Source organism: Pleurodeles waltl, chromosome 8 (assembly GCF_031143425.1).
Source record: "Pleurodeles waltl isolate 20211129_DDA chromosome 8, aPleWal1.hap1.20221129, whole genome shotgun sequence".
Taxonomy (NCBI): domain Eukaryota; kingdom Metazoa; phylum Chordata; class Amphibia; order Caudata; family Salamandridae; genus Pleurodeles; species Pleurodeles waltl.
Window position 1 is genome coordinate 404,896,024 of NC_090447.1, and position 17,938 is coordinate 404,913,961.

At 42.6% G+C, this 17,938-nt stretch overlaps 1 protein-coding gene across 1 annotated transcript in view; it reads right to left on the reverse strand.

Annotated features, from left to right (window-relative positions):
- Positions 1-17,938, reverse strand: part of ATP10A (ATPase phospholipid transporting 10A (putative)) — a 1,009,168-nt gene that overhangs the window by 729,658 nt on the left and 261,572 nt on the right. The window contains exon 2 of the mRNA XM_069204275.1: positions 4,481-4,685. Coding sequence (XP_069060376.1) covers positions 4,481-4,685 — 205 coding nt within the window. The remainder of the gene's footprint in view (positions 1-4,480; positions 4,686-17,938) is intronic.

Genomic DNA, 17,938 nt, shown 5'->3' on the forward strand with positions numbered 1-17,938 from the left:
TTTTGACAGGTGACCACCAAATGTTAACAAACTTTTGGTCTTTCAAAAACACACTTCCAGTGTGAGTCAGTTACCAAAAAAACAAAACAATTAACAGCCCTACACCTGTGGGTTTTTCTGACCCTCACAACCAGGCATTACCTGGCAGTGAGGGACATAAAAAAAGGACATCACATCCCCAATCTAAATAGAGTGGGTGATGTAATATGCTTCCCCCAACTAACCCTACTCCATTAAGCCGTTGGAGGAAGTCTTCTCTCAACAGAGCCAATTGGGGCTGCATTGGCAGAAAGCTGATGCTTCTCCCGAGCCTAAATAGGGCGAGCAAAACTTCATTTGATAAACAGGTTACTACATCACGTTTGGAGAGAGAGAGAGAGAGCGAGAGAGAGAGACTGTGTGTGTGCACAAGAACAGCTTGTGGGAACCTGTACACTTTGTGTATTAAAGTGGGCTAGGATTTTTTCTTTGGTCAATTTAGCTTGTTTTCTGAGCTTGACAGTTACTGAGTTACTGATTATAAAGCAACCTGCATAAACCTTTGAAAAAACATTGCTAAAGAAAGAAGAAAAACAGACTCTAGTAAAACAAGCATTTGTGATGCAATAGGCCTCACGTTTATGAGAGTTAGAGCTATTGGAGTTGTAAATGACAATGTCTTTTACCTATGTGTTTTGGTTTGGAGTGTAGTGGATGTATGCCAGGTGCCACAGCAACTCTCCCAGGCCTGTCACTACAGGAGAGAGGACACACAAGGCCGCCATCTCGAGAGTATTTTTACCTCAATCCTAAAGACTGGCTGTGATACCCTAGAGATGCAACCCTTTCTAGTGTGTTTACCTAAACTTTCATAGCGCCAAACAAGCCACAAAGAGGCACATTAGTGGCATTTAACCCAGAAAATGAGCGGGGTCAAACGAATTAAGAGCAAAGAAAAGGGGGCAGCCATATATTTCTATGTTAAACTTTTAAAGGAATTATTCCTCTACATTGGCATTACCAGTCTAAGTTTTAAAAACAGTGACAGTATAGAGAAGATGCAGCTTAACTGAACAGGAGGCTTCAAATAAGGGCAGATTGGAGAAACAGAGCTTCAGTGGTATATGGGCCGACAGGATAGACTCCAGAGGTGCGCCATCTGTGACCTTGCGTCATTGTTTTGAATGGAAATACAGAAGGGCTGATAATCTGTATTCATTTAAAGTACTGTCTTGGGTTATTAGTCTCATGACAGCCCTCGGCTTAGAATTGGACTCTGTAGAAAAGATATGTGTACCTGAATCTCCTGGGCCCTGACGGTGCATTTAGGTGCATACATTTGTGCACTGGCTGAGGGTTTTGAATTGAGAAGTATCTCTTTTTGGGTAGCTACTCAAAATCTGAAGTTTTGGCCTTGCCATCTGGCGCTCAGAATACAGCGGGAAGCCTGGGTTTGGATGATAGAGTTTTTTTCGCCTAGACCAGTGTTGACCAGTGAGGCTCCTACAAGGATGGTTAATTGTCATTTTTCTTTTACTACGAAAAGGATTTAAATGTTTGTTTTTCTTGGAAATCCAAGGTTGGTCCAGAACCATGTCAGAGTTTCTTGATATCCACATAAGATAAATTACATGAAAATAATTTATATGGAACTTATTTACACTTTGGTTACCCTGCAAGACTGGCATGGATCCTGCCTTCCCAGTCCTCCAATGGACATGTGTATTCTATAATGACATGCAATAAAGTGTTCTAGTAACCTCAACATCCAAAGGCTAGATGTTATTTGCTATCAAGCTTGAGGCCGTGAAGTCCTTGAGTCTGGAGTCATGACTCCTTTTCCACCATTTTGGAGACAACACCTTTCGCCATCTTCTTGCCTAGAACTAACCTATGTGCTTGGTTGGTGACCCTCATCCGGAGGTTATCAAGAGCACGTGCTATCGCCAAGTGTTAAGCTCTACTCAAGTCAGTTGGTTAATGCATCCACTGCAGAGGTCTTGACAGAATAAGAATGTCACAGATTACAATCATGACATAGCTTTTTCACCTCTTCAGCTCTGCAAGATCGATGCAAATGAATTATGGCGATTTTGTTAAGAATGGCACCTGCTTTCCAGCGCTATGAAATGACAGAACATGTATCACCAAGCGGTATATTTAAAAAAAAAAAAAAAGAGTTATTGCTAAACTGCCCCAACACACACCAGACAAAGAACACTAGGGGAGAAGATGTAGCATAAGAGCCAGAGCTGCCGACTTTGGAGCTGGGGAACACGGTTTGAGTCTCGGCTCTGGCTCAACATCCTGTGATTCTGGGCAAATCTTATAAAGTCCCCTTGCTACCAAAAATGAATGGAAGGCAGCAAGGAGCAGACACTTAAAGACAACAACAGATGCACGCTCATTGAGTGCTAACAGTCAAACGTTAAAGAAACATGCAAACGGAAATTAGTTTCTTGACGTTGGCAGTGAAAGGGTACACACATCTGATCAAAATATGGCAAGGCCTAAGTTCTCCTTTGGGTATGACAAACATAAGTACTGGGAGGAAAGGCATGAAATCATGTGCAAAGAGCTGAAAAAGACAAGCAATGAGCAAGGGGCAGACTGAAAGCCCAAAGTATTGGTTATTATGTTGTCTTTGAAATAAGCTGGCTGTAAAGAGACAGCAAAAAGGAAGATGTGCTATGGGCATATCCAGTACTTACTTAGGCCACCTCAAGAAAAGGAAAGGATCTCTGGCTGGAGAAAATCATCCGGAAAATTCACTACCAACTAGTATATTATGGAATGTTTCTCAAAACCACAAAGCACTGCAAGTCTTCTCGGATGTATTGCCAGCACACGACTGGGCAAACACAAAGATGCACTTGGATTTGGCAAGTTTCCTCTAAATGTTACAATGTAGCCTCACTGCCCAAGTGACTGCATGGGCTGGCACGAACCTCTACAAACGTAGAACATAGACTAGTGCTTGGGTCTAGCTAATCAGTTCACCTAGATCCGTGCACTACCAAAGAGGAAGGGATGGACTGCAAACAGGATCCAGCAATAGCCCATTGAACTGAGGAAGACGCCTGCCATTGCTGCAACCTGAGGACAGGGTAGGCTATTACAAGAGCGGAAAACATGCTTGAACTCAAATGTGAGTTCCACAGGACCAAGTACTTTCAAAACTGCCATGATGCCTGTTGCAGGTGAGAGGAACCTGTGGCTTCAACACAATACTGCTGACACTGGCCTTCCTACCTGACTAGAGAATGCTCCCCTGTGCCTCTTTCTTTAGATCTCTCCGTGGTGAGAGTTCCTTCTGACTCTCTAACAAAGAGCTCAAGAAATCTCTGGGGCATACCAAGGCATCGTACACCACAGCCAGTGCACCACTGCCCCAAGCAGGTAAGATTGCACATCGAATTGTCAGAACCAAAATATATGTATATATCATAATCCGAAATTAAGCTTAACCACTGCTAAAAAGAAAGTTGAACACTGTGGCCTTCAATGTCCACCTCCCCTATGCCCTTGTGAGCAGTAGACACTGCAGGAGATGAAAGATCTAAGATCAAAAGTGCGTCTGCATGGAGATTTCAGTGCTTGCAATTTAGTTATACTGTGTTCATATTTAAATAAGGGACGTATTTCCTTTCTAAAGAACTAGCACCGAGAGGACATTCTAAATGTTGTTCCAGTGCTGGTGTTGGAGTTCTGAAATTAAATCACTCTCAAAGAATAACCACTGAATGTTTGGCCTCACTTCCCCAAAGCGTTAAAAAGCCTAAAAGGTATTGGCATGGCACTGATATAAGCAATAGAAGCCAGTCGCTGAGGTACAGTGACGCAAGCAACACTTGCCACAAGACTACCCTGTACTTCCGAGTATTTTGGGTCTTAGAACGTTATCATGATACCACGTTCTGGTGCGTCTGCACCGCTTCACATATGATGGCTTCATTACACCATTCAGGAGCCAGGAAGGTCATTTTTGATACACCTACTTCAAGGAAAAATGCTCTCCTCGTGCACATTCTTCTGTAGGTCAGTGCTCCTGCATCATGGAGAAGAGTTAGTTCAATGTCTCTCTTTCCTTGATTGAAAAGGAGCTGCATCAATGGTCATCACTTGATGGGGTCAAAATGAGCAGAAATTAGTCCTTTTACTAATTTTATTGAGACTTGATAGTTGGGTCTAGCCTCACGCTTTCAATGAGAGGGTTCAACATCTTCTGAAGGGAAAAATACAGCAGAAACCGCGTGAGCTGCTACTTCGGAAGGAACATCATGGTGGAATGAAGAGGGCGCTAAGTGACTTTAGCTTGTCTGACTGCTCACACAAAAAAAAACACAATTAGAGAAGGGTGATATTTGAAATGGAGCTAGATCTCCACTTTCATGTATTTAAAGAAGCATCTGGACATTTTCTGCATAGTAACATTCAACATGTGTTTTACAAGAGATGCGCCTGCAGAATACCTTCAAGGAAAAATAGCATACTCACTTACCAGTTCTAAGAAACCCCTCACGACCTGCCTTTGTTTCAAGTTTGTCTCCCCATCAAGGTTGGCAGTTTCAATGTGGCACAGGCCGTCAGGGTCACTGGAAGACAGCAGCAAAATATCTGCTGGGACTATTTCATTGCAACGTAGCTGTACGAAGTCTCCTACTCGCACATCTTTCCAGTATCTCTCCACATATTTTCTCTCATGCCTGAAAAACAGAAGTATATTGAGACTTTATATAATAGCAGCAACAGTGTAAATGTATCATTTAGGTATTTACCGTTGAGACATTATCTATATTTACCTAGTGTGACTAGAACCTCTTCTTCATGTGGTGCATAACAACTGAACAATAGAAGGGATACCCAACGTGTTAAAAGACGTTGAGAACTATTCTTTGGTTAAGTATTACATTTCTACTGTAAAGCATGTTTTGACTGTTATATTGTTCAGGAAGCATTGGGGCGGGGGGGGGGGAGGACGAAATAGTACTTGGTGTTTTTAACAAACTCAAATACTAAAGGGATCATTTAGCACAAGGTAAGTGGGCTGCCAAATCCCTGGTTTCGTAAAGGTTCGCCTCTGCAGTGACCTGCATGGCTTAGTTACGATTTGCGGCCATTACAGAAGGATATTTTCATGGAAGGTGTTGTTGTTTTTCGAAATTCAGTCATTCCCCCACCTCTAAATGTGACGGGGGGGCGGGGCAAAGAGGTATGTCAATGGAACATCAGCCTATTATTGGTGAGAGGAGGACAGTTACGGCCCACCGCTAAATGAGGCCCTAAGTTTGCAGTTTTTATTTTAAACACATTAGACACAATCTGCAGTGTACTCATTTAGGAATCCTATTTAGTTCAAAGATAGTGAGCAATTTGGTATTTGATGGCAGAAAACTAAGTGAAAGAGCTAAACTCCATAGTATGATGGAAACATATACAGGGAAAGCCAATACATCTTGACTTGGCAAGCCTGCCATTTTGTTTATTTATTCTTTTGTGCAAATGCGTGCAATGTGCCAAATGAAGTGGCATAAATAGAAAAATAAAAGAGTAACCTAGCAGCCTAGCAGTAAAGTGCACTCCTTTGCAGATGGCTGTGGACATGTGATAAGGGAAAATGCTCTCATCCACAGTGCAAGACAGCCAATGGATGAAGTGGACTTACTCACTGTGTCAGGTTGTGCGTTGTTGATGATGGAAGCAAAACTTGATGGACGTTTGAAAAGAACAATGCATGAAGAGGTGTGTTGGAAAGCACTTCGCCATGTAAGTACATGTATTTTTATTATGTGTTTTTTTTGGGGGGGGGTGGGGGGGACTGGAGACTGGTGAGAGTTAAAAACAGGATCTTTATGAAGGAGCAAGATTCATATCAAAACACATCATTAAGGATCACATGCTATTAAGGATTACCATTTTGCACAGCTGACATCACTGTATCGCTAAGTAAAGAAAATGAAATGCACGAAAAAGGAAAAACTGCATACATGATCATGGGCTAGCATGTCCTCGAGTCCACTGTCCACCATATTATGTCTCTTTTTTATGTATTTATTTTACTGTCAATGTAGCTGTGATAGGTGATGAAGAAATCACAATTCATGTTTTTTAATGTTTTATCATTTGATTTCATAATTGACAATGATTATAAGAGGGTACATGAGGCAGTCCGGTTATCGAAGCCCATCTACACGTTTCTTATCATTTTTGCTCATATGGGTTGCCTGTGCTGATGCTAGTTAGTATATGGTATCATATCTGTTTTCCTAGAAGAGGAAAAAATAAAAATAATGTGCTTTTGTACACTTGTCTGCTTTCCCACTTGGCGAGAATGTATGCTATATACAATTCTGCCCCTTAAAAATGTCACTTGGCGCACGAACAAGTACTCCTGGAAGCCTGCCCCAGATGGGGCTCCCAGGTATGCTATTACTTCTGTTGTGCACGGCAAAAAAGGTTAAATATATGTTCAAGCAGAGGTGTAGAACTCCACTGTTGCTTTTACACTTTCCTACCTGAATTGGGTCCATTGTTGTAGCCCACCATTTAAAGCAAATCCATATTCAAAGGTCTCTCATACTCACGCTATTGAAATACACATCCAAACGTACAAAGACCATCATAATGCACTGCAGACACATCAAACAGGCGTCACTGCATCAAAGAGACAGTAACCATACAAGGGCAAAACAATGCTGCTCATATTAATAACGTTGACAACTACTGCCTACGCTTCCAGGGAGATATTGTGTGGCCATAAACACTCAGAATAACCAAATATTTCTCACTATTTTCAAAAAGTGAATGGACAGGAAGCACAAAGCAGGAGAATGGATGTCTTATTTCGCAACAAACCAACCCCAGTTTATTTTGACAACCCCATCAAAGGGTCACCACCACCCTGTTGCATGTGTTCATTGTAGCCTCAATAATGTTCAAGGTCTATCCTGAACCTCTCAGATGAGTCAACCAAAGCATCAACATAAATCAGAGCGGTAACGGTACTCAAAACTTTCCAAACTTAATGAAAACCAATGATGAAAACTGGTTCAAAGACCCTCACAGTTGTACTTCGATACTCAAGCCTACAAACTTTTGTTCTAGTGACCTCCGACATGCACCACCAACAAACCCAAATGTGTCTTGAAGCCATATAACCAAGGCCTTCTCCTTCTTCAAGACCCTCTGGGACAAATCCCTTAGATTCCACTTTCAGGGTCACAGAGGTAACACAGACCGCCTGACATCAAGTCACACTCCACAGGTAAGAAAAACTCTACTTACCAAAAGAAACAACTTCCTGGCCACCCTTCAAGTGCTCACACTTATACATCTGGAAAGTGGGAATTTCGATTCTGAAGGGTTTCTAACAGGCTTCTCGGGCACTCATAAAAGCAGTCCTTAATGCAGTAGCAGAACTAGCCAGAGGTCAAAACCAAGCGGATCACATCATTCCAATTAAAGACCCTCAAAAAGCTTTACTGGCTACCCCATAACAAAGGCAACTGCTTGATATCTCACTGTGGGAACTATAAAGCGCTAATGCCAAGAAAACTCTTATTCCTCATGAACAAAGAAGACAATGCATTAAACAACAATAGTTAAGAATAACCATTAACCATCTACATCCAAGGCTTTGGAATGATATCCATCTACAGGATATGCTTTGCCCACCCTCCACTTATCAAGAACAGAGAGGAAAACTTACCTCTTCAACATATTCCTGCTACAGCATAACCGAGGATCAACCTGCCATTCCTGAGATCTGGACTATGAAACCTCTCATTGGCTTCATCACTGCTCACTTATGCAAACCGCCTACAATCAATCCAACCCCCTTGTCTTTTCTGCCTCCGCACCACTACGGAAACAGTACAGCGCTAACAATGCCTCCACTTAGGGTTTGCGTGAAAATATACTGTATTCTGCCACCTCGCCAGCTCTGTTATATGCTAGTTGTTTCCCAAAGAAATACTTTGTGTATGATATATATATATATACACACACACACACATACACACACATATATAACATGTTCCTAATTAAACTAATATGTATATGTATAAAGACAAGGTTTGATGTGCCCCATCAAGTTCTTAAGACAGAACACCAAGAGAATCATGCGTATTATCAGAGATGCTATTAAATAATAGAGTAATGGTTTGCAAGCATTGCAAACTTCCGGTACCAAATCCTGCACATCTCTCCCCTGGCTGCCTTACCCAATAAACTACTAAAATGTCCTTCTCCTGGTTCACAAATCAACAGCATTTACCCATAAAAAATATCTGCAACTCCAGTCTGTCCTCTAATGTGTGCATCTACACGATCTGGACGATTTTCTCAATGGGTTCTTCAGCTTAAATTATCCATAGACAATAAAAGAAGGTAAAAGCTACAAGGCCCATAATGCAGAGGCAAAGCTATTGCTAGTGTAGCCAGTGCTTCACCAGAAGTGGTGTAAGGAGCCCACCCTACCCCAATTAGGACTTGAAATCTGCGATGCCCATCGCTGCCATGGCTCCCTTGCTACACCACTGCCATTGTCACTACTTGCTAGCCCTGTGCTTCTCTACCAACTGCTTTGGTGCAAGAAATTGTATTTTTATTCTTATTTTAACAGAGCATCTCAAATAGAAATTATATACAGCATGCTTGCACTAAACGGTATTTAGGAATTAGGGTCTCTTTAACAGTCAGGATAGTACCCCGACTCAGCTAGTAACAGGAGTTACCTGCTGAATCAGAATTACCAGTCTTGCAGTGACATCATATGGCAAATGTTTGCTGCATGCATTTTAATGGAAAATCCTGACGAAAGGAGCCTTGGAACAAGTGCCAAAAATGAAGAAAACATGCCGGAACCATTGCACAAACACCAATTACTGAGGTTATTTACATTCCCTAGGGGTGAACCTGTAATGCAGCAGTAATATTACATCTGGTAATTAACATACCACACAGTAAGGGGGCTTCCTGGTGCAGTATTATTTCATCAGAAGGTGCGAGGACCTTAGAATGAGGCCCACAGTAGTTATTATTAATTGTAAAAGAAATTTCAATGTTAGAGTGGGCGCCAACGAGAAAATACAAGAATACAGCGTGTTCGGGATATTCCTTGTGCGGGAGGTCATAGGTTGTGGGGTTAAGGGGACTCCTCAAGCTTAAGGAGGCGTATTTTAAAGGTGCACAGGTTGATGGCAGTTCTTAGGAAGGAGGGGGCATCCATCAAAGGAGCTATAATGCTCAAGTCCCCACACAGACACAGAAAAGAAGTTTCACAATTATTGTTACAGAATACAGATAAATCGTCACTACATGCTTTACAAGGAGCTGGAAATCTCTCACTCCAGCCACAGTTACCACCCTCCAATAACTGCATGCCATTTGGAGCACTCACTCACATCACCTTCTGTAGTATCACAGTTCACAGCATCATTATTCATTCAAACTCCACACAAGGTTGTTACAGGGTTGCTATGATAATCAAGGGTCAAAATGCCGAGGAGATGGAGGAGGAGTACTGAGTGGTAAGAAAATGATCAGAAAGTGATGGTGGTGAGGTATGTGAACAAAAGACCTGATTCACAAAGATTTATTCTGTTAGTGTTTTACTCCTAAAAATGTACAATTAAGTCACAATTAGAGAAGATGTAAGGAACAATTACTCACAGGCTAAGCTTGGTGAATTGAGGCCTATGCCGTGAGCCAGTGATCTATAAAGAGATCATCTCCTCAAGGTAAGAGGAAATATTGAGGTGAAAATGACAAGCACACATTTCAGCATTTATTTATTCGGTTAGGTATTTAACAGAGTTCGTGCTTCTGCATCAAGGGGGTCTAGGGTGGCCCACAGTTAACTCAGTTGATTGCACTACATACGAACATTCTGACTAGGATATACAAGAGAAGAAGTTTGGATCTCGCATGGCACTTATAGAGTGCATCACAGGTTACAATGATAGTCTGGTAGATCAGTGCTAAGTTTTAGGACCAGAAGCAGCACCAGCGTAAGGAGAAGCATCAAAGTTGAGTTTTAAGTGCTTTATGAAAGTGATAACGGTGGATTTTGTGCAACTGTCAAACAGCAGAGAGTTTGAGGTGGTGGATGTGACACAAGTGAAGAAGTGCTTCTGGGAAAAATTAGATCTGCATCATGTTAATTTAGTTGTATGCAGTCTGGGTTTCTGAGGGCTCATGGGTGCCCGGTATGGAGAACAGATCAGGTAAGTAAGGTGAATCCTTCAGAAAAATATATTAGCAGAAGAGACTGCTTAATTAGAAATTGTTCTTAGCTTTTGTTCGAAGCTAAAGGAAGTCGTGAGATATGCAGGGTGATGTGGTTACATTTTCTCGTGGCCACGATCAGTCTTGCAGCCAAAGGGAGTATTCTTCTGAGCGGTTTAAGTGAGGACTGTGCAGCACCTGCTACAATGACATTTGTGAAGTCTGACCTGGAGACAGCAGGGGCTTGAACCAATGATTTAAACAGGCGTCAGCAGTTTGGCGGATTCATTTACTGACTGGCTCGGCTGAAGGTAGAAATTTGGTTCGTGTGTACTGTGAGACTGTGGGTAGAATCGAGGGTTATCCCCAAGCGACTTTTGATTATTAGCGTGAGGAGATATATAGGGATACTACACCTCTAGAGCAAGAGGAGGAGAGCAGACTGTGGACACCGGCTATTCAAAGTAAAATGTTAAAGAGCTGCAGCAGCTGTACATGGTGGTTAAAGAATAGATTGAACCAAGTACTGGGGGTTAACATGACATTTTGGTTCAAGTTTAAAGTAAACAGTGGGCGGCTGATTGCACGGAATCACATCTTCCAGATTTAAAAACGTTAAATAATAAAATATCGATTTCTTGCCACACAGTTGTTTGCGCTATTTTAACGGGTGGAGTATAGAGTTTTAGAAACAGTGCCAGGTTGTGCTGGAAATACCAACAAATTCACAGCAGAGCACAAACACTATATTATATGATTTGCAAATAAGGAGCTAAACCGAATACTGTTTAGGCCGCCACTTTTGTCAAAAGGGCAAAGCTCAAAAACGAGGAATTTAGAAAAGCATAATTTAAAAAAAGTTCATGTTTTCTTTTGTTATGCGAGGCTGTGTTAGCAAAAAACTTGGTCGACATCTGTGCACCATGTGAAGCAGCCAGAAGGAAAACAAGACACATCCCCGTACAGCAGAGGATTTTCTTCCCCTGAGCTGACCTTGCTCTGTTGTGGACATGATGTGAGCAGAGAGGACCCCTCCGAAATGCTGAGCTCCTCCGACAGAGACCTCTAGAGCCAGCTATGTGAACAACTCTCATAATCGTGTGACTGGCTCATCAGTCATAAGGTTATGAGACCCGATTCACAGAGATTTATACTGTAAAGGCGGATGCCTTTACAGCACATCAGTCCATACCAAAGCGCCCCCTCCTAGCGTTCGAGGTCTCTGTTATTGTGCTGCACAGGCTCCGGCCCTGTGACGCTCTGCAGGCAGGATCCACCCTGACACCACACTGCCTGTAATCTGATGAGACAAATGCCAACCCCTAAGAAACCCCGAAACTGCTAAGTGTGCACAGATTCTGTGCTTTGCTGCGCCATAAAAGATGACATCTCAAGCTTCCTTTCCGACACACAAAGGACTAGCTACTCCGGCTCAGACTCTCAGCCCTACACAGCGTATGATGGAAGCCATTTACCCTCTATCTTTTTGACTGAAGAGGAAAACAGGAACTGGACAGAGGTTGTAAATACAAACAGGACGATTGAGCAACGTTGCTTCATCTTGGCATGCACTATATTCATATTGTTCATAAACAGTTGGCCTTAATTCCCTGCTACCACCAGATCCAATACTCACCAGCCAAGCCTTCGATTAACAAACAACACCTTTAATTTATACAAAACATGCGTTATGCATCTCTGACCGGACCTATCCCAGAACTCTGAAGCGTCTGGATTCCATATGTAAGTAGCTCATCCAGTCCAGATTTTGTCCTTACAGGATTAAAAATACCACAGTGCCAAAAAACAAGGAATGGATGAGCAACTACCCCAGGGGACCGGGCTGGCGCCAGAGAACTCCAACATTCACCTCAGCTCATCTCATCAGACAACTGTATGAAGGTACTGAACAGACTCACCTCAAGAGTTCCAGAAACAGTAATCTAGCAATGGTTAACCTTTACTATAATCACTCACCTGCAAACATAAATACTACTGAGAGATTAAATAATGGTCCTAAATATCTCACTGTCTCATCATGTCTAAGAAAAAACGACCCTGTTAGCACTTCTCCAATACTTCTCAGATCCTTGCTAATTTCCTTCATTAGTTAACTTGGCTCACACATGAGGCCAAATTCTAAAGTGGAGTGACCTCAACTTCTAAATTCCATCATCTAAGCTCTCAGTGTCTAAGTCTGTGCTTTCACATATATCACATCTCCTTGTTGCACTAAAGGTCACAACCTGGACTATATATTCCACAGAGTTCTTCTAGTCACCCTCATAAGCATCTTTACCAAACTATTTGGACCACATCTAAGCGTTTTTCATGGCAGTGCACTGTATGCAAAACCATCCGTCGAACTTCTAAAATGGCAACATCATAGCTGTATCAAGACCCAAAGCTAAACTAATCTTAAATTAAATCTAGAATGTCAAAGAATGCTCATTGCTAATGTTCCTCCTAACGACCTCAAGTGATCATGTCACTGTAACTTTGAATAGAAAGCTCTTATATCAAGATAAAAAAAATGTCATTTGAAAATCAAATCCGACCCCTACCAACATCACCTGCTTTTACACAGAACTCAGTGAAAAATATATTTTTCCCCTCGGGAGGATCTGCCTAAGCAAAAAGGTATGGGGGGTAGGGTGAGTGCAAAAGGATATTTCCAATGTGGGAGTGAAAGCCTACTGGTAGAATTAGAGTGTTGTGCAGCTGTTAACGTGGTATGCAGTTATGTGTGGTAAAAGAGGCCACTTGGCAGGATGTTGTAAGAATTTGATAGTAGTAGGAAACTGGAGGCCAAGAAGGTGGATAAAATCAATAAAGAATTGGAAGTAGTTCTAAGAATCTAAAATAATGAAGATGATAGTCGCAGAAATCTTGTAGAGATAAATGAAGAATGCATTCAAATGGTGATTGCTCTCGGTCTAAATTGTAATTAATGTTTCAAGCAGTGAAAGGGAAGCTGGATGTGTTGGACATTGAGCTGGGTAGAATTTACACCCCTCACTCCAGTCAGGTCTCACTTCTACAGGACACTTTGATGCCACCTTGATGAATGGACAGAGACTAAGGGCGCTATAACTGTGTTTTAGAAGTAGACCTATATCGCTCCGGTAAGAACCCCTTTTATAGGGCCTCGTGGCATGCCCCAGTTACTTGGCATAAGCTTGGGGGTTGAGGCCTTTTACTCCTGATTTCCCGGGGCCTGGCCTACTATGGATCCTGAGGCAACTGGGTCAAGTACTCCTTTTCCACTTCATTCCTAGTGGTAGACGTGAACATGCAGTCTAACGCTTGCTCATGGGGGATGTGTGGACGCAGATTAGTGAACATGCACATTTCCCCATTGAGTAGTGTTTGATTGTCCCTCTCCCACCAGTTCCTTGCAATGTGATTGAGTTTATTCCCCATTTACTTGTGGCCACATCAAGGGAATGCTCACTAGTAGGCCTTTAATTCAAGAGTCCACTCTCACTCTTCGATTACAGTCAAAAGTGTCTTAGCACCTCAGTGCTCTTAGTAGCAAGTTCCCCAGGGCGCGGTAGGCCTGGCACAAGCCTTACTCACTCAGGGAGACAGGAAGCATGCAGCGTTGCAGAGGGTGTTCTGTCCATGGGCACTCTCAACAACTACGGTACTGCTCAGGTGAGTTGCTGCACGCAAGCATCATTGCCGCACTCCGCAGGTGCAGATTCTTCTCTAAGCATACTTGGTCATGCTTCAGCAGCAATCTGAGGTGTTTCTGTACTACGTCTCCAGGGTAAGTGTCTATACTTCCCAAGAGTAGGGAGGTGATTCTGATAATCTGGATCTCAATCCTGTCGAGGCAGCAATACTTATACAGCATCCACACTTGATCAACAGAGTGAGGTCAGATGCACTCCTTATTGCTCCGGGTGACCTACTGGTCTGCGCTTCTCACAGGTTGTGGGCTCTTGCCCGGTCCACATGGTTCAATTACTTCCAGCAGGTCCTTCTGGCATACAGGTTTGCTGTGTCACAGCTACACAATGCTTATGCCTTTACAGCACATCAGTCCATACTACAGTGGCCTAGCATTCAGGGTCCAGCCCTTTCCACAAGGCAGTGTTTGCCATCACAGCCCCTTGTAGCATATGGAGTCATCACAAAGGTGCAGCACAGGATTCTGCCCTTATCGTATGGCAAACTTTACATGGCTGTCTTCATGGCGGCCCTCTCCTGGCATATGGGGCTCGTGACTTAAGCCTACACATGGGCAATGACCCAATCAGTGCATCAGCCGTCTCCTCTTGGTCTCCTCACAATTCACACCGGGAGTCTATTGGACTAGATTGCGCTCCCTCCAATGCTCTCCCCTTCTTCACAGGGCACAATGGTTCGGCAGACATGTGCTGGTGCTTCAGACTGCGTGCTCTGCGTGATGTCCCCTCACCCAGCAGGGAGCCAAAGCAAGCCTTGGCTCACAGTCCTAGTCACAGACAGAAGTCGTGCAGAGCTTCTCCGCCTCACACAGCCCATCTGGCTGCTTGGCAGATGACTATTTTTTGACAATGAGGGCAGTGTTTTGGACACCCTCTCTGGTCCAATAAGATTGCAATCCGTGAGACTGGCATATTTCATGGCTCACAAGTACCATCCATGTTTCCATACGATAACAAAACTACCATTAGCGATCCAGACATCAGTACAGTTTGGCACTCAGTATAGGGGTACATGTCCAATACCATGGTGAGATCTTTTCCATCTTAATAGCTCTTGCCCCCAGCTGTACGGCATCGTGACAGAAAAGACAGCTAGGGAATTGGCTTCTGGATGATGAACTGAAAGTTCATGGATTCTTGGAGGTATATACGTTTGAGTGCTTACACATGCTCCTACTCCCCAAATTGGTAAGGGTACTGTCCAATCACACTCCACTGCTGCCACCTGGAGGCTGCAGAACTCCATACTCATGGTAGTGCGTTTAGCTGTTTAGGGAATACACGTGTGAGACAACCATTATTTATTTCACTGAAAATGAGGGAATGACCTCCAATACTTTAACAAAATGGTAGCCTTTAATATAGATGAGCTTCATATTAAGGAGGTGATGGGAATCAGGAAAGTGCCTGAATGACAATTACTTGCCCGATCATAAGCTTCATGAACTGGAGCAGTGGGTAATGCTTCTACAAGTGCCTAGCAAACAGCCTTCTGCCATATACTACTGACGGTGTATTATTGAATGGTGGGACTCAAGAAACTGTTTGAGCGAGAATGACTTGCCCATGACTGCAGGCTTCATGACCTGTAACAGTTGGTAGTGCAGGATCCCACACCAAAATAAAAGTATTGGTGCTTGCACAGAAGAAATGTGCCACAAAAATGGAAAGCCTCTATTGCTCATACTATTTAGATTATGTCCCATACACATGAACGGTGATAAACCAGAGCAATTAAGTGCTTGGTTACATAAAAAAACAGAAGGGGAGTGTCAGTAGTGGAGGTCAAGGTGGCAATGGGAAACTCGCTCGCACCCAGAATGAAGTATATGCAGCGTTCGTTGCCCCACTGTACCAGATTATACGGTGCCTTCGATGGAATAGATGTATATTCTGATATGGCTCACCTGACCAGCATTCCCTAAGCGGCTTTCAAAAGCCAGGCTGCTCTGTAATAGCAACCGAGACTAAAGACTCCCTAAAAAAGATGCTACATGGGGAAGTCCCTGGGTCAGACCGGCTGCAGGTGGAATTTTACATGATATATACAGACATATTGGTAGTGAGATTGATGCAAATGTATTTCACTACATTAGAGACCAGCTAAACATGGAATCCGATAGACCATTGTTCCTCCTGAACTCGGGCTACGAGATACTTAGCAAGAGCCTGGCAAACAGTCTTCTGCCTTTACTACCTACGCTTGTACATAAAGTCCAAAATGGATTTATTTGAGGGCACAAAAACCTTGCTCAATATAAGGCTCCTTTTCAGAGTGTTAAAAGGAACTCCAAGTGACTTCCATGTTGCAATAATTCTATCAATCGACCTAGAGAAGAAGTTTAATGCATTAAACTGGTAACACCTGTTTGCTAAGATCCACTGTGTGGGACTGGGAGCTGGTTTCTGAAAGTGAACCCCCCTGTTGTAAACTGACCCAACATCCTGAGTTAAGCTAAAAAAAAGACCATATAACCTCAATATGAAATAGGAAGGGGCATGAGACAGGAATGTCCTCAGCCTCCAATGCTATTCACACTAGTGATGGAACCAAAGCCAATATTCCGAGAGCACAGGACCATTGTTAAACGACATACATGTGCTTTGGTGCCATGTCAGGGGAATGAGGAACCTTATGGATGCAACTTCGAGATATCATTCTTGTCAAACATTCTCAGATCCTTCCTCACTATGACTATCCCTCTCTTACATGGTCTACAGAAACACCCTGTACACCAGAGGTCTAAGAGAATGATCAGGAAACTTTAGTAATTACGAAATAAGGTAGCTCTGAAAATTCAAAAGCCGAAAATGTGAGACGACACCTGAACAGGAATTAAATAATCCGACAGTTAGCCGCTGGCAGCTAGCATGGAGTTAACATATTTGTTTTATTCAGAAGATAATTTGTGAGGAAGATTCTCAATGTTTTAGCCCTCACTTTTAGATGCTTGAAAGAAACCACACATAAAAGTCAATGGGTAGCATACTGGCCTGAGGATATCTTATTCCCTAGAAGACTCGCTCAAAAAAGTTGAAGCTCACTCATCAGTGGGGAAGAAATTGAAGACCCATTCTTTTTGACATGCCTCCACCGATTCCCTATCAAACTGGAGCTTGACACTCTTGCTTCAGTATGTACACAGTCAAAGCGCTTACTACATAGGCCACCCTGTAATTCCACACTCTACAGTGCAGGGTGATAGCCGTCCACTAATGTGTTTCAGCACCTAATCAGTGGTATGAAGCAATACATAAAAGCAATCAGTACAATCAATCTATCAAGCCGTAATTTTCAGTCTAAATGGCAGTGCCATTGCCCTTTATCTTGGCTATAACTATTCATACCTTTTTGTGTGCCTGGCAATTTACACAAACATCTAAACAGTCAAATATTCTACTAAGAACTTTATGCATCAGTTTACTGACCGACTATTCTAGGCCCACAAAAGAATAAAGGAAGGGGGATCAAACATAAATACCACCGTGATAAACAAGCACAATAGGCATAGTTAGTCTTTTTTAATGTAAATAACCAAAAAAGCACGAAGGATTTGTTATACCCAGACATCACTCGTTCATCAAAGGTTCTGATTTTGGAACATTCTTTATTTTCATCCCCAGGCCTTCTTCCACTTACAACTATATTTTGTACTAAATAACAAACAGTGAAACAATAAGCAGTTCGAATGACTGACATGATCAGGAACAAAAGATGTATTCGTAATGAAAACAATGTAGCATAACTCCAGTAAAATCCCCTTACAAATACTAATTGTAAAGAAGAAGACTTCTGGGAAGTTGCTCTGAGCAGTGAAGGTTATCTAATCAATAGAATGTGCAGTCACGTTAAGAAAGCCATGACCAAACTCTCTCATGGCTCCCGCTCAGCAATGAACCGACAGGAGATACTATCCTTAGGTAGGGTCTATATTGCCTAATTATTCACTGTAGCGAAACGAAACGCAGAGAGAGAGATTTTGTCCCAAAGGAAAGGTACTAACTAAAAGTGATTTTTCTAAGAACTTCTTATCTCA